General features: G+C 40.5%; 1 protein-coding gene across 9 annotated transcripts in view; it reads right to left on the minus strand.

Annotated features, from left to right (window-relative positions):
• EPHA5 (EPH receptor A5) overlaps window positions 1–18,445 on the minus strand; it is a 192,224-nt gene that overhangs the window by 47,091 nt on the left and 126,688 nt on the right. For all 9 annotated transcript variants that reach the window (XM_038136670.1, XM_038136663.1, XM_038136669.1 and 6 more), the window contains one exon: window positions 2,332–2,456. In XM_038136670.1, the coding sequence (XP_037992598.1) occupies window positions 2,332–2,456 (125 nt within the window). The remainder of the gene's footprint in view (window positions 1–2,331; window positions 2,457–18,445) is intronic.

Raw genomic sequence — 18,445 nt, forward strand, 5'->3', positions numbered from 1 at the left:
ACTTTATGCCTGCATTTCTAGAACCATGAATTAGACCTTGGGAAGAGAATAATAAACCAAAACTCCAGGAAAACACCTAATTTTTGCACTGTTCTTCTGAAGCAATGAACTTGAAGAAAAATTGCTGAAATAAATCTTCATCTACATCAGTTTCTAATGTGAAACAGTTCCAGTACTTTGATTAAAATTTTGTTGAAATGCTAAGTAATTACTCTTAGAATTATTTACTGTAACACATAATCTAGACAAGAGCTCATAAATTAAGGTCTACAAATTTGGAAACTGCTTTTTATTCACCATATCCTCTCATATCCAAATTATTATGAGTTAAACCAGAGTTTTTAGTAGTTCCTTACCAAGATTTCTGGATAGCTCTTAGAATCTGAGCTCATTTTTCTTTTTTTAAAATTTAATGGCCAGCTTCCCATTGACAACAATATGCCTGGCTAAGGTGCTGGAAATTCCTTGAATGTAAGATTACAAAATTTCTTAATAGAAGCCAGTTTTGGAGAAATGTGTATACACCCACCCACACATGTGCCCTTTTTTTCTTATTAAGGAGTGATCCCTCTTATAGGAATGCAATCTGACAAAACTCAGTTTTCCCAAACATTTAATATAAATCGTTCTTGTCCCTTGGAAATGAATGTGAATTTACCCTTATGAAGGGCTGAAAACTGAGAGAATATAAATTATAGTAGCAACAAAGAAAAAGGATTAAGGACAATACCCCAAGCCTATCTCAACTACTGGTAAAAAAGCAGTAAGTGAATATTAGGTCACATCCTTGCTTGTATGCCAGCCAATTAACTTTTCAATACACTGTTGGCTTCTGCAAACACTCGGACTCTTGAGCTTTTCTATGGAAAATACAAAGCTTCACTCTCAGCCTGAAGAAATTAAATCAAGACAGCATAAACTTGGACTGGCTGGAGCTACCTCTCCACAAAGGACTCACTCTTGAAGAACTATTTGCTGAAGCTATTTGAGACTAGTTCTGGACTATAAATACAACATTTTAAGTTCCCTCTCCTGCCAATTTGTTTGAAAACAAACTAAGGAAAATGAAGAAATACACATTTTTTTTTTCATTTTAATTATTTGCTTTACCTTTTTTTTTTTTTTGTTTCTAAAAGCTGTTCTTCCCAAGCCATTCCATTGTAAGGATTCAATGTACCCCAAGAGTCATTCAAACAAGTTAATAAAATAATTAGTAATGGATTATTTCCAGCAACAGAATAACCTGATTATTGCTGTGTCTTCAGCCCCATTTAAGTCACTCACATATCTATTTCACAAGCTCCCTCTTCTGCACAAATAATGTTAATTTTATTTTGATGGAGAAGATTTATGAAATTCTTTCCCCTGTTTGCATGGACTGCTTGAGCAGGTCCTTCCCACGGTCAGAGAAAGAAGATAGAAGGAGTAAGGATCTAATCCTGGTCCATGGTGAGCAATTTCACCTGGATCACAGATAGAGCTAATGGAATATCTTCCTTAAAAGAGAAATTCAATCCCCCTAAAAAAAGTGAATTGTGACTCAATTTTATTATTTTTCTTTTGTTTTCATGTAGAAAGCCTGGATGTTTCTGAGGAAAAAAGAACACCTTACAATTCCTTACAGCTAAGGCAAAAAAATTGCTATTCAATCGAATCCTGAAAACCTGATTTTTGGAAATTTAAGATTTCTAGAGATTTAAGGCCATATCACTCAAAAGACACAATTTTGATAAAGTGCATTTGTAACCATTTTCCTTTAAATGACATTAATTTTGCAGGAAGATAACAAGTCACTATTTGAAATGAAGACTAGGAGGGGCAAGTTTTGTGGGGAGACTGCTTCCTTTTAAACTAAGAGAAAGAGCTGGAAAACCCAGGCAAGTTTTTAAGCCAAGATGCCCTTCTTCATATCAGAGCACATGCAGTCTCTCTCCACATCCTCCTTCTCCTCTTCTTTCACAGTGGATGGAAAATCAAGTGAGAACTTGAAATACCAAAGGCAAGGGATTGCCTGATGTTTCTGGGAGGAGACAGATGCTCAGTCCCCAACCCCTTCTATTTTTAACAAATGAGCAGGCTCTACCTTAATGTGATAAGGCTGGAGAAGAATCTGACATGCGGATTTAATGTATTTGTTCAAGAGAAGTGGCACACTAATGGAAAACAACACCCTCATTTCAAGTCTTCCTAATCATTTACTGCAAAATCAATCTGACATTGATTTATGCATAAAATCTCTCCATTCCCTTCCATGACTCAAATAATAATAACTAAAAGAAGAAAACAATAAAGAGAAGGTACTTGGGAAGTTCAGCAATCAGTCCATCACACCTTTTCAAAATATTTGATTTCGTATTCCAGGATGATGCCATTGGGTCGATCTGGCTCCTGCCAGGAAAGGGAGATGCTATTTTTAGTTATCTTCCCTTTTTTCACAGTACTGACTGGAGAAGGTGCTGCAAGACAGGAGAAAAACAGAACAGATGAAAACCATGGTTAGTAAGATGGTCTGCCTCAGCCAAAGTCAAACTCATCAGTGCATGCTCAAACACAAGGCAATTCTTAGCTACTGCAGATCAGTGGGGTCTGTTTTCACCTTGGTGGTATTTGCCCACTTTTAACAACCAGACTTACACAGATTTGTGGTAGCATGACCACCAAGGCAAAGTAATAACATGAACTACTATCACAGCTTACACATTAACCCCATCTTTTCAAGCAATTTTCAAACACATCTAACCCACACCTTCTCTTTTCAAATGTGTCAGGGGTCTACATTATCAGAATTACATATTGATTATGCTTTGCTTTCTTTTGCCTGCTTTCAAGGCATATATTTTTCAGAAGACCATAGATTACATGGGCTCCTTAACTATTTTTGGATTTTAAGTAGTTTAAGCTTAGGCATCTTTCAGCCCCTTCCTTTCAGAAGCAAGGAATAGTACAACCTTTATAATTCAATTGCTCTCCATAAATATCACTGGGGTGTTGCAGGCTCACATAGTGATGCTAATTCCTTGCAAATGGCAAAAGATTTTAATGGCAATCACAGTTTGGAAGTTCTCAGTGTGCTTGGGGAAGACACAGCATGAGAGCAGCCATACAAGCTCTGCTTATTATTTTAAGATGCAGCCCTGAAAGGTTATCTGCCCTTTGCAGCACACATGTGCATCAGAAACCGGCTTGATCCTTTGTATTCAGTCCGATGTCTGCAGAGACTTTTGAAGTTGTGGTTGCTGCCACCCCTGCCAGCTCTCCAGCAGAAGTTGCTATGGGCAATGCAACCCTAACAACCCAGGTGTTTCATGCCACTGATTACGAAACAACACTGAGAGAAAAGAAAAGGGGACGCGAGAAACTCATAGTCTCCCATTTGCAGGGCCAAGAGCAGCTTCTCCAGAGATAAAAACAGGTCATGCCTGGATGAGGGACTTCAACTCATCCTCCACACAGGCAGGCTCCTGCAAGGATGACAGGGGGCCTGAGGAGACCCATGGCAAAGACTTGTGTGGCCATATGGTAAATGGAATGGAAAGAGCAGCAGCAAACAATCACATTTCATCTTCCAAAATGTATTTGGAACAATAGAAAACAACTGCGTCTATATGCAGGACTAGCTAATTATCTTAACACTATAAAAAACCCCAACCCATTAAGAGAAATAAAGACAACAAATACATTAATTTTTCCAGGTCTGATTTTAAGCCAAAAAGTAAGGGAAGAGCTCTAGACAATTATTCTTGGACTGAAGGCTAGCAGCAAGACTTCTCTGTTAGAGCAAGTTGCCACATCTCAGTCTTGCTTCAGCCCTAGTTTTTTACACTCCTGTTTACTTTCCCCACTTGGCTCTTGAAGGATCCTGAAAGGTGTTGGCTATTTCCATACTGGTTTCTGCTGAAGAGCTGGCATCAAGCTGTACAGACAGTGTTTGCTTTTTAACTGTGCATCCACCACTGTGCTTACAACTGCTCCATTGAGTGAGTAAAAACCACCTTGACTTGAACGATGACCACATTATTTATGCAGGCACAGCATGGTGATTGTCAACTGTTTTCCTCTGCCAAAGTCACCTTACCCCTCCCTGACTGTCATCCTATATAAGTTTTTGGGCTACATGAAGGTAAATAACAACCTAAATACAAACTGCTAATCTGGTACAGGAATTTCTGTTACTTAGCCTAGGTGCCTAAATATGCTCTGTGTGTACATGTGCACAGCAAACTGAGTTGTGCATCTGAGACACGAGATTTGTGTACACGTGTACGGTCAGATATATTAGCTCAGAGAAGACAGAGAGAGTAGGTAGCTCCATCAAAACAGAATGAAGCCCCTTCTGATGCAAGGGAGCTACATAATTTTCAGGGCCATTGGATAACAAGCCTCGCTGTATGGTGATGGTGCCAAGTAAAAGAAGACTGTACAACCCTCGTTAAACAAATGATCACTTATCATGAGCCACTCAGATGCTACCATGTACAGGGAGGAGCCACCAAAATACTCAAAAAAAAAGGACCTATGCCCTCTGGGACTGATCTCCAATACCCCCAAATTCCTGAAATGCCTATCCCATGCTTACAGAGCTGGCAGCAGAGGTCTGGTAGGATAGAGAACATTAGTGCTGAGCATTAAACCATTTAAAACTCCTATTAGCAAAAGTAAACTTGAGAAGAGCAGTGAGGGGAGACCTCAGTTCTCCCTGGTATTGAATGCCTCTCAGGAAGGTGAAAATCATGCAATTCCCAGTATCAAAATCACCTGATAAAACAGTGGATTTTTCATCCACTTTATTGAGGTTTCCCAAAGTGTTTATAGGACTGAGGCTCACAAGTGCTTTACAGCCAAGAAAACAATGCAAGTGCTCCCAAACTCTGCTGCAAAACCTTTCCCTAAGAGGTTCAGGGCACATTAGCTCTCCTTTACGTGTACCTGCATAGTACAACACAAAATACACCACCAGCCAACCCAAACACACCCATCAAACTTGCTACACCCCTAAACTAGAAGATTCCCTTTAAAAAGCATGTGCAAAAAGCTTGGCTAGTGAGCAGCTTCGAAGACTTAAATCTCTGTGTGTGCAAGTCTCTAAAACGTTCAATTGTGGCTCACAGAATGCTCTGCTCTACCGGGAAATGGATGGAAGATAAGAAATGAGTAACCCAACTCTCGAAGTAAATTAGAAGAGGAGTAACTGTATCCTTTCTGAATCTCCTTCAAAAGAAGTGTTAAAGTGTAACCGTGAGATAAAGTCCAATTAAGTAAATTCAATAAATCCCAGCGGTGCTGGCATGATACAGCAACCACTCTGCATCCTCAATGCACAGAGATTATGATGCTCTGAAGTGAAGGAAGGAAGGTATAAGTATTTTAGAGTTTTCTTTGTCAAACAAAATGTAATTCAATCCAGGCAAGTGGACAAAGTCTGCAATCATTCCATCTTAAAAGCCTGCAACTGGATACCGTGCTATATGATCTCAGAAAAATAAAAGGATTACTTAAGACTTGCTTTTCAAAGGTCACTGCTTCTGCAAGGGCAGCATCCTCTTAATAGAAAGAAGTCAAACCACAGAGCCCTTCCATTTGGAGTACAACATGCAAAAAAATAAATTCACGTAAGAGTCAAGATATATAAAGCTGTAATATCCCATGTTTCTTACGTAAGCAGACAGAAGTCTTGTTCAACTCCCTGCCTTGACACAACAAAAGGTGGGTGTACATTGTGAATTGTTCGTGTTCTGCACACATGCATTTATTTCTCAGCAACACAGTCAAGATCAAAGAGGGATATTACATCATTTATGTTTATGTTTGCCATTTATGAAAACAGCCATGCATGTGATGAAAGCAAACAGAAGATGTAACAAGGTGTGAAATTGCCAATGTACATTTTTGCTTTCCTGAGACCAAAAATTAGTCACGAAGCAAAGAAAAGCATAGAAAACTGATTCTTCCTTTTTTTTTCTTGTTCTAACATTTCTTAGGAAGAGTAAGGGGACATACCAAATAAATAAATAAAAGTTTCTGCAGAAGACACATCATTAGTCACATCTGAATAACTATAGGAAATTATTTCACAAGGAACAGACTTTTTAGGACATTACTCTGCAACCTTTGATAATGATGTCAGCACTGAATTAACCATCTAGGCACCAAAGGCCATATTTACAACATACTGTGCTGTGTCCCACTAATATATAACACACAATAATGCTTAGTGGAATGAAATGCTAATTATAGTTTAAGAGAAACCAGTGTTATCAGGTGTACAATCACTGTACCAAGACAAAACAAACAATCCAGTTTCTACTTTTCATGGTCTATCTAATGCTCTCTCCAGGCCAATTACTTTTGCCCAGGTATTTTTCACTCTGGCAGAAACAACAGCTAATGGCTCCCCATCGTACTCGGTCCCAAAGTCATAACCTTTATCTGTTACTATATAACCAAACAGTTATGTTATAATAACTTAATAAAACCAGGTAAAATTGAAGAAAATAAAATCTATATTAGACGAGTAACCACAAGGCAAGTAACTCTGGTTTCACTTCAAAAGCCTGGCATATTGTAATTTTTCACTCAGTTTCTAATTTCTTTCTCAGGCCTTTGGTGACTTCAACATTTGAAGCAAGACTTGCCTAATTCACCAAGTCACACTAAAGGCATTGTGAAATTGCAGGTGGCTTCAAGCAGTAGGTAAATTTAAAAAATACAGGTATGTTAGTTAAAATAGAAACACTGAAAGGGGAAGGGAAAACAATGCTTTCACTGTATTATCTCTGCATGTCTACATAGGAACTTTTAGGGCAGCTTAACATCCAGTGGCTCTCTTAAAGGCACTTTTACTGTGAATATTACACCTGGGTCAGAATTTAGGATTTAATTCATAACTTGTCTTTCGTGCTGCAATTTTTCATATCCCCAAAGTGCACTCACGTTTGTCTGATAATGGATTTCAAAATTCTGTGTCCCTTGAGAACAAAGAGTTGCAAACCATGGCTGGCTAGTTAGGCAAACAGGCTGGGCCCCAAGTTTGCAGGTGCTTGTAAGTGTTTTTGGAAACTGAGTCCAGGGAATGAAAGGTCCTTGTACTAAGTAGCATTAAATGCTATTTCTATTTAATCTGAGATCTTTCATAGGACTTCAATCCTGCACAGACCCTAAATAAGGCAAAGAGGTAAATTTTAGCCCCAGGATTAGATTAAATCCAAACACCTTGCCAAGTAGGAGCCAAACCCTAAAACATTGTTCATGTATGGAGATAATTTTCTTTTGAATGATTCTTCAAAGCATCTCTTGTGTAGATGGGGACTTCATGTTAGTCCTTTTCACACATCAAATATCAAAAATGAGAACACAATCTTCAAACTGCTTTGGCAATGGATATATAATATTTCTTCACAACTTCTACATTCCAAGATGAACCCCTGAGGTGTCAGGTCTTAGATCTCTTTGCAGTCTGAAGGGACATTTTGAATGCCTCTGGAACCTGAGATGCCCTGACCTGTACCTTGAAAGAAAACAGGTTCTTCTCAAACAAGAGAGAAGAACCCAAATGAAGCACTCTATAGCCCTGACAGAAGGGCAGGGCCTCATTTTTGTAATATGAATCCATGACTAACCCAAGCAAGCAGATCTATCTCATTTGAAAAGGGGTGATCTTTCAGGTGGCTCCCATCCTGGTTCCTCTAAGATTCAACACAGTTCCTTAAGCTCAACACCATGACATGACTAGATATCCAAGCTGGTCATGGCCAATGCACTCCCAAGACTTTGCTGCCTCCCAGATGAACTTCTCTCTAGGCTTCTAATCCTTGGATTTAAGACACCAGAAAAATCCCTTGGCTAAAGGTAAAGAGAGCAGTGGGGATGCTGTGGTTTTGTGGACACTATTAACCCAATGCTTTTAATTACCAGCGATCCCACTACAGAGAAGTGCTCTTGTGTCGGTAAACACAAACCAGGAAAAACACTTTCAATTCATACTCACATTAGGGAAATAACAGAAGTAATCTGCATGTAATTTGCATTAGCACAGGCATGATGGCTCATCTCTTACTTCTGATCTCTGTTAACAGCTCAGGAGATCTGTGTGGCTATGCACCAATGTGGTCTAAGGCCTCAAGATTTACTGTGCCCCAATACTCAGTGTTCTTGCAGTAATTGAAGTGTGTTTAGGGGAAGGCTAGGTGTGTGTGCACTAAATTCAATAATTCAAGGCTTTCTTTTCTCTGAGTATCTCCTAAAGAAGCTTGCAAGAGAATCAGCAAAGACAAAAAACAGAGGAAACCACAGCAACAAGCTAACATCAACTGACCCACCCGTAAGGACCTACCGCTTCTTACGGTAAATCTTCAGATGAACACTCAATGATATTTTGCTACTCCTGTAAAATGGTTTTAAAAGAACAAATAGCAAAAAATGTGTTGCTGCACATGAAAAATCACTACTGAGATCCTTCCTGCAATAATTTGTGTTGTAAAAATGTGTCTCTAAAATATTCTTTGTTATTATGACCAAGTACTGAGTATTGACATATAAATTACTAAAACAAATCCATAGCTTTAAATGTTTGTATGAAGTCTTTTCCTCTTAATCAAAATATGTTGTTAATTGTGAAACAGCAGAACTCAACACATATTCCTCAAAGGACAGTGGATGCAACCAGTGAAAGCTTTGCCATCCACAAAATTTTTTACTGTAACAGAATATTGCTAAGTGCCTACCTAAGTGCCTACCTTTGTGGAGGCAACTCAGGTAGGTGTAGCAAAATCTCACCTCTGGCACTCTTCTCTCTTGCTCACTGCATGAAAGTTTCCAAAATTCACTGCTTACACCAAAAGCAAGCAAATAATTTCTACAAAATCTACCATAAGGAAGTTACTTTGTTTCAGGGCTGTCATATATTAAAACCACAAAAGGATTACAAGCAGAGCCTACAGACACCACAAAATCCAGGCACAAAACTACAGAGCCTTTGGGGTAAGACTGCCTTGTCATTCCTCATGTGCACACCACCCCATATAGAAGAGCCAGAATATTTAATGATACCTATCATATATCACTGCCATCTCAAAGAAACACATAACCTTTGGCAAGGCTCTTAAAAGCACATGGTTTCAAAAAATAAATTGGGTCCTTGCCATTTGCCTTCTGTTTACAGAGTTGCACAGACACGCTCTCGGCTCCTGCCAATCATGGATGAGAGACATGAACTCTTAAAGAATGGAAGCTGCCTGCAGAGCCACAAAACTTGCAAGCACAAGGCCTGAGGAAAACATGACCAGATACCACAAGAGAAAATTTTGTAATATTGAGCCCACTCATCTCAAAGGAGGGGAAGTATTACCTCCAGCTTGTCCATCAACAAACACATTCAAGTCCTTAGCAGGAATATTGGTATACAACAGTTTCAAGGAATTTTAAGGACTCTGTATAATGAAGGCTACAAAGAGCACCATGATCTGTAACACCAATGGAGGTAATTTCTTTCTCTTGAAACCTGGAGGCTTGCAAACACTCACCTGTATTTTGCAGGGTGCAAAGTCCCCTTCATACAGATACAGGCTGTTTGGAAAAAAATAATTCAAAAAATTGGCCTGACAAGACTGGCCCTGACCATAGTTCATTGTTTGAGGAACTTTTTTTCAATTTCCAGGCCTAACATACATTCATTTGGATTTACTGCAACATCAGTCCTGTGTCCTGCACAGCCAGTTCCTTTTAAGCTGCCATTTACTGTGATCCTCAGAATAGAGAGGGAGACATTAGGGCATCACAGGTTGCCTGGGCTCAGGAAAAAGAGGCACCCCTGATATCCCTAGCAGGTACTTGCACTCATGGCCAATGTGTATCTGAGACAAATATTTCCTGAAGCAGGGAAGAGAGCATGAAGAAATATCTTCCTATAGGGTGCAGATCCACAGGAAATTCCAATACTTGATTTTGTTTTTCTAGCGCCTCTGGAAATCGAGATAGTAAGTTTTTCTGAAAGCTGGAGAACAGATTGTGGTTAAGACAAGAGCCAGATTTTTTCACACCACAGAAAAGTTGTAATTTCCCTATATTCCATTAGTGGTTTAGCTGTGAAGCCTAAGAATAAATACTATTGACTTACAAGACTTTCATAAATTCACTCCTAGCAAGGTGATAAGGACTCCAGCTCTGATCCATCACAGCATTTTTGGAAAATGCTCAATTTTAAGTGCATGAGTGCTACCACTACTGTCAGCATTTTGCTGGATCATAGCCACGGGGCTCAGCATTTTGCCATAGAATTCTCATTATTGAGTACATTTATCAGACCAGCTTCCACCACACTTACCAAGGAGTGCCTTCCCTATCTTTAGTAACCTAATATCTGATTTGCATTTAAGCGAAAACTTCCTTTTAGAAACCACATGCCATTAAGAACAAAACAAAGCCAAACCACAGCTACTGAATTAAATGTAAAATGTGCAGGTTCCTGCTCCCTACTATCTCACCTTCTTAATTCCTAAACTGGCTCCTTTCTTTGTACAAGACTTGCTGAGCCCCTTTTCTAGCTGTTATCAAACTCTAAACCCAGCAAATTCATAGACCATTTTTAAATTGTGTGGGAAATTTCCTTCTCTGCCAAGCCTGCCACTCTGTATGATACAGCAATCAGTCTTGCTGATGAATTCTAACATTAAAGCCAAATTACTGAACACTCTAGTGAAATTAGGGGCAGCCAAATTAATTCCTTATGTTTCCACTTGAAGAACAGCTACTGAAGAGGTGCATCAGGTCAGAGTGAAGAATAGGCAAAGTCCTTAACTCCCACTGTGGCTTGTTTTAGAGTTCCTGTGGTATTTGGTCTCTCTGAATACCACCACTGTTCTTATCTCACCACTCATTCAGAAATGGGACAAAAGCATGAGCCCACCACTTGTCACAGAAGCCTAAGCTGGTCACAGCTTTGCAGAACCACAATCCAGACCTCTTCCATAAGTGAGTTCCCCAATGAAGACTGGAAGACTTGAAATATAATTCTTAAAAACAAATAAAAATATATCAAACAGGTAACACTAGATCAAACCCCTATATCAGTAAAACCTCAAAATTACTAGAGCTGAAATGGAAAGGTTTATGTACCTGTGATTATATAAAACCCTTGGTTTGAGACTGACAGTGGCTTCTCTGGATCACACCAAATGCTGCCTAGGCTCCTACTGCTTTTAAGGGAAATGGCAGACAAATAAAAAAATCTAATAGATCTCATCATTGCTGCCAGCTATGCTGGGATATCCTGCCCAGTCTTTTGGCATTAAAGTCTGATCATGAGCAGTGTTAGTTCTAAAATCTCAGGTTCCAAATGTTGAGATGAAGCTAACTACCAAAGTCAGCATAAATCCAAGTTTTACTACATGTGTTTGGGAAAACACCTCTTCATACTATCAAGTGAAATCTGTGTACCTTCAGCTTCCTAAAGGGTAACCTCTGCAGTGTGAAACATGGGAGCATGCAATGCCCCTTTGGAAGGAAGGAAGAAGATGCAGCTTCACAGATAGTCTGAGTTGGAAGAGACCTTAAAGATCACCTAGTTCCAAGCCTAATGCCAGGGGCAGGGACACTTTCCTGTTAGACCAGGTAACCTAGAGCCTCTGCCTGGCCTTGAACACTTCTAGGAAGGTCACAACCACAAGTTCTCTGGGCAGCTGGTGCCAGTGCCTCAACATCCTCACGATAATTATTTTTGGCTTATATCTAGTGTGAACCTACCCTCTCGTAGTCTAAAGGCATTACCCCTTGTCCTATCCTTACAGGCCCTTTTTGTAAAAGTCCTCTCCAGCTTTCTTGTAGGCCCCCTTTGGGCCCTGGATGGTGCTGTAAGGTCTTCCCATAGGTTTTCTGCTGTTGGTTCTGACTTCAGACTGGTAGGAATAGGATGAGTTGAGTTTCTTCCCCCCTTTAAGTCAGCAGACTGTGACCTCCTGGTACACCCTCCCACACAAACTGCCATGCCATGCCCTGTTTCCCTCCTGGTCACTCACAGCTCTCCCTGGGGCTGCTCTTTTTGGCAGTGGCACTCCTGTCCCCACAGACTCATCAGCCACTCCTGTACAAGCTGTGGGCTTCTGGCGGGTCTCGGCAACCCCCAGGGGTGTCCCTGGCTCAGCAAACCTTCCTGTACCTCTTGATGCCCTGCTCTGCCATGGAAAGCACCTTGTCCATGCTGTTTGCTTTGACAAGTCCTCAAACCAGGGCTTCCCAGTAGGCAAAGCGATTTATCAGGTTTTTGGGGAGAAGGAGGAAGCACTTGAGGGAGCTCCAGACCGTGCCCCTTTCTGGATGTCAGGAAGAACACAGTGCATTTTTATGGAATCCAAGAGGGAGTTGGAGAAAACCTACAAGTTAAGAAAGCTGTGAACAGAGACTGGGGAAAAGGAGACTGAAAGAGAATATGAGTCTCTGGAGCAGGACAAGCACAGTATTAAATTTAGGAACAACTTTCTATGGACAAAAATAATGCAGCATTGGAAAAATATCTCCCAGTGAAGCTGTGGCCTCTGTGGAGATTTTACAGCAGGTTAGATGAGCACATCCTGAGATCCTTCCAGACACAGGGCTCTACACAGACACCTGGTTATCACAAGGTAAGTGATAAAAATGTAAAGAATCTTGAGATCCAAGAGACATATATGTAGTGCCATTTACTAGCTGGCTTGTTTGTGCCAGGAGACATGACAGAAAAATCTAAATTACTGAAAATGGCGAGTCACACAAAAGGATGGCACTGGGATAAAAGCATCAGACCAGAGGAAACAGTACTCTGCTTTCTGGCTCTGCCAGAGACTCCTAGTATGACCATGGGCAAGTCGCTTCATCTTTCTGTGCTGTTATTTGTGCAATGAAGATAATGATAATTCCTTTATCTGTACAGACTTGAGGGGCAGGAACTAACTATTCAGGTGCTGCCAGCACAATCTTTGCTTTGGCCTGCAGGCACTGCTGTAAGGCAAATAAAGAAAAGAAGGAATACCTGCCAGCATAACTCCTGACAGCTGGTTTCTTCTATTTAAATCACAAGCAACCTGGTGACGTCACACTGCGCTCAAACATGGAACAAAACCCCTATGTGAGTGACAAAGAGGAAAATTGTGGGGAAATTTGTGGCAAAGGCTTGTTTTCATAATTTAATAACTCTCTCCAACTTCTGTTTCCAAGGGGAAGCACTAGTTCTGTGCTTAAAGACAAGCACTGCAAAATTGCTTTGCTGAGGGAAAACTGCAGAGATCACGACTGAGCAACACAAGCTCAGAACATCAACCTTTAGAATGGGATAAATGCAGCTGCATATGAAAGCACAGCTTTTGACTCTCCCACCCTGCAGAGGCATCATTTTTCTGCAGGAAGCAAATACAGAGTCTTCTGACAAAATATGGCAGGCTTTTTCAGTCCAGTTAGTTACTCAAAGTGTTGATAAGGATTTCGAGACAAACTTAAAATATGCCAGAACGTTTCTAGCATGAAACCCCAATTTAAGGACTGTACAGGGACTCTTTAGTCCAATTTTTCCCCTTACTGCTCACAGGATATGTCCTAAGCCCTTGTCTACTTAACTGGGTCACCACAGCCCGTGGAGGTCAGGGCAATGCAATGGTACCAGGAGAACAGCCTGAACATCTGAGGGTGGGATTGCCATCCAGAAGCCAATGGTTCCAGCAGAGATTCTGTCTGTTTCTTATGGTATCTGCACATGCACTCTCTAATGTATCCCGAGGCTTTGGTGACACGGCTCATTCGGCATTCCCATGACATTGTAGAAAGATGGAAGAAAGACAAGTTTCACAGCATCCACAGTCCTCTCTGGGTTCACAGCCACTCTAACAGGATTTGGTTTTTGGCAAGTTCTCCTTATACTGATCACTCGCTTCATCTCAGCTTTGTGGCTGTTAGAAGAGAAAAGGGCATTTTAACATCAGTCCTCCTTCTGAGGGGTTTCTTGGCTCTCTTCTCCAACTTGGACCAGGGAATGACTTAGATAGACGTAAGGAAGTGCCCTAGTCCTTCCAACTTTATCATCTTCATCTTTATTCAGTGTGAGGACTAGACCGCCAAAAGATTTACTGAGAATTAAAATACATGTAGGTATGGCTTCATGGATGCAATACATAAAACACTTGCCTGTTTGGTAGCACCCTGCACATTTGTGACTCTCCTTTGACCAACCTTCACACTGCAATTGCTCATTGCATCTAGTGGCTGGCTGAAATTGTGCCTTGAAGACATCTGAAAGTAGTCCAAACAGCAGATGACAGGATGGCATGGATACTAGAGATCACTGCACCAACACCAGCTGCTCACAGGCATTTTCCCGTCTCCTTCACAGAACTGTGATGATGTTAGCTGCCACTTGCTCTTGGAAAAAAGCAGCTTCCAGCACCACTGAGAACTACCCACCCAGTACAGATGGGAGCTCATGAAGGTTTTCCTTCAGATGATGCCTGAGTCATCTGCAGGGGTATCATCTCAAGCTCAGACATGTACAACAGTTTGCACGGGTTCAGGCTGCTGAGATTGAAGAGACAGAAATCAAACCATACAGGTTCCCCACTATTCTGTTCCCCAGGTTGTTGCCTATTAGCATGGCTCTCTCTCCCTAAATGTTCCCTGCATAAATGTGAGATTAAAGCAGTAAGTGGCATTAAAAACGTGAATGATGAATGCTATGCATCAGGCAGGATGATTAAATAACTATGTGTAGATTCTGGGGCATATTAGCTTCTCTGCCTTCTGACATGATAATTGATCATTCCTAATCTATAGCAGAAACAAAACAGAGATTACCTCCTCTCAAACAATTCAGCTTCTATTCTCCTTTGTTCATTCCCCCAGCCCCTCCCTCACACAAGGGGGAAGCCCATTAACTAGCTCTAACTGTTTTTAATTCAGTGGTATTGAAAATGGGATCCTAGTAATGCACGTAATTGATCCCATTTCACAGGACTGCCTTCCAAGGAGCAGTAAAGGTGAAGCATTCACATCATCAAGGTCACTGCAGTGAATGCAAGAATAACAAAGACTTGGATTTGCATCAGGATTCAATTACAGTGAAGTATACAAATGTTGCTTGACTGCCCCCCCAAAATGAGAAGTACTCTAAGAGAGCTAAACACAGCTAAGCAGAATTAATAAAAAGAAAAACATTTAAAATGGTTTTGTTAAAACCCTGTACAAATACAGTGGACTCAAACAGAATGTGTTTTATGTTCATTTAACTTGAATTTGTAAATTTATAGGCAGCAGGTAAAGCAAGATAATTTTAAATCAATATACCTAGATCTTAAGGCCAAAAGAGATCATTTAGCCCTCCCACAAAACACCACTGACTTTTCATCTTCCTTTAAATCAATAACAATTCACTCCTGAGGGCAGATTACCAAACTTCACCACACAGTGACTTGCTGCTCCATCGTGCCACTTGGTTAAAAGAATAAAACATTTTAAGAGATAACTGAACTTTGTTCTAGAAATTAGTACTGAAGAAAAAAATTTGTTTTTTAAAAAAATCAATACAACAGTTACTGTCTGAGAGCATGAAAAACAAAAAAGACACTTTTAAATATAGATATACACACATCCACACTTTCATAAGCCACACAGAAAAAAAAATCAAGAAGAGCCTGAAGAAAGGACGTATGCTTAAAGTGTAGTTTTTAAAGCTGAATGTCCCTTGAAGACTGCCAGTAAATTTCCAAGCAATTTGGTAACATTTATCAGTTCATAAAAATTACAAAAAAGCTTGATTTTACAAGGCCTGCAGATGCTGAACTATCACATCTGATCAGTGGGAACTGCCCACATGCATTTTTATGCTCTACAGCACTGTAGAGTACAGAATTCAGCTCTGTGGATTACCCTCCTATGGGCCTGTTTCTATCAGTGAAGAATGCATCTGAGGAAAGAAATAAATTTTGCCCAGTGTTATCATCCACTTGAACTATCACATAACTAAGAAAACAGAAAAAAAAATTCCATCCAGTCATTCAACTGCCAAGCAACTCTTCGCAGAGACTGCTTACTTTGTGTGGTATTCAGTCACTTCATTTACTGTGCTCCAACCAAAACTACTCAGGCCATGTCTAACTGCCAGTCTAACTGCCAGTCTAACTGCCAGTCTTAATGCCAGTCTAACTTCTTGAGCATCACTCTGATAAGAACTTCATATTACTTACTTCCTTCTGCAGCTAAATGAAAGGAATGCTGACCACATAGGCACATCTTACCTTGTATCCTGGCATGGTTTCCAGTGGCTGGTTAGTCTGGTATCTGCTGCATAAATATGGACCACAGGTTCCCTCTGGATCATCAGGATGCTGCTCATTTTAAAGATGCTTGAGCTAGCTGCATTCTCTTTTGTTTATTCTAAGACTATGGCCTTTAAAGTCTGGATGTGACATTTAAAAGGCCCAGTAAATGCCATATCCTCTCTCAACCATGAACCTTGTCTAACACAGCAGTGTATTATGATCTCAATGATCTAATTCTTGAGATCATCTCTTTACTAACAAGACCCAGGATGGCCACTATGATAAAGCTCTGGGAACTCAAAAAACATCTCAGTCAGTGACCCAATAATAAATCTGGTGTTCTCTGCTTCATCTTTTCCTCAGTAAGGCATGTCAAATCATATACTACAACTACATACTGAATGACCTGGGCAAAAGGATTTTCAGAATGTGGGGAAGACACTACATTGATAAAATAACAAAAATCAAAATGATGGTATTTTCACTTGCTTTCTCAATACCCTGGGGAAAAAAATTATGTTTAGAGCCAAAATTTCTAGAGTCCAAACAGAAACACAAGAGCAGCTATGAAAACATCCCGAGAAAAAAATGTGGTGATCAAACCCACCTGAGACATCAGGCCCCTCCTTGCATTGATCTACATGAGAGGCTACTCACCGACTCCATCAAAAGTAGCTTCTACACAAGCAAGACAAGAATTTGATCCACTATGGGAAGGCAAAATGAAATACATCCCTCCGAGTACTGAATTAGCCAAAGAAATGAATGAAACAGCAGATCACTTGCACCTATGGTCAGATGCAGCTTTACACAGAGAAAATCTGCCCATCCATTTTGGAAAAGATCCTATTTATGGTCTTGTACTTCATTCCTTCATCAGGAAGGACTTGGATGTACACCAGGATTCAATCCCTAACCCTGTATTCCTGTGTAGAGCTCTAAAAAGCAGTCAAGAAACATGGGGACTAAAGGAAGGACACATATAACTAAGTTACATTTGTCTCCACCTTGAATCCAGCAAAGCAGAGTGCCTCTAGACCCTGGTGACTTTTGGTCTCTTCCTGGACCTGCTTATGAACTGATGGGTGACCTTGGGAAAAATCACTTCACTCTCTTTTGCAGCTATAAATGCAAGTGCAGGAGGGACACTCCTGCTGCTCACAAAGCACTATGAGGCTTGCAGTTAACATCTTCCACTGCAGCATGTACACCCTCATCTTTGGTGGCATCCTGAAGTAGTTGAAACAATCTCTCCCCTGAGATTTTATTTGCCCATTCCTTCCCAAACATTTAATTAAAAAGCCCCAAGTGATGAGTTTCTAGCTATGATCTTTTACTGAAAATCATCTTCCCCTGGCAAGTTGTTCCCATCTTATTCCTAGGCAAGACTTCCAGACTTGCTAATTTCTGCAACACGCCGCTTCTACCTAGACTTTGACTTTCTTTGATGGGCTGACAAGGGAACATGTTTAATTCCCTGCAACATTTTTTTTTCATTCAAGGTGGCAGAACCCTGTGCCTGTGCCATCTATCTGGGGTTACTTTGCAGGCCTTTTCTCAGGGGCTCCCCAGAATCAAGGTTTCTCTCCTCCAATGCTGGCATGCAGAAATACCCTGCACAACAGAGCACAAATGGAACACTTCTCCCTCCTGGACCCGGCCATTTTATTTATTTATTTATTTATGTGTGTAAATAAAACAGGCAGAGGTGAATATTGCAGCCAGCAACAGGTAAACCTCTGGAAATGCACAAATATCAGGAGCCCACAATATTATTGCAGCAGGGCTATGGAAACCATCTGGTGCCTCTCCAAGTGTTCTCCAACACCTGATGTTACAACTGCTTGGATGATGGGAGCATCTCTGACAGGCTCTTAAGTCTCCTAAACTAGATTAATCTATATGCAGCATACAGCAAAGCTACAGATACTTCCTAATGGTCTGAAGTGCCAACTTCCATGATAAATATATGCATCCTATGTGCAATTATGCTTGTATCTTAACAGTGTTGAGATGGCTGCAAGACACTAATGATCAAATAAGAATTTTGCAATTATACTCCATCATACCTTCCTCCTGACACAGCTACTTTTAAATAAACAAGGATTTGTTTTCTGCATCACCAAAGAAAGAGGAGTTTTCTCCTTTGCCTTGTTCTAGCTTACCAAGTGTGATCA

This window comes from Motacilla alba, chromosome 4 (genome assembly GCF_015832195.1).
Source record: "Motacilla alba alba isolate MOTALB_02 chromosome 4, Motacilla_alba_V1.0_pri, whole genome shotgun sequence".
Taxonomy (NCBI): Eukaryota; Metazoa; Chordata; class Aves; order Passeriformes; family Motacillidae; genus Motacilla; species Motacilla alba.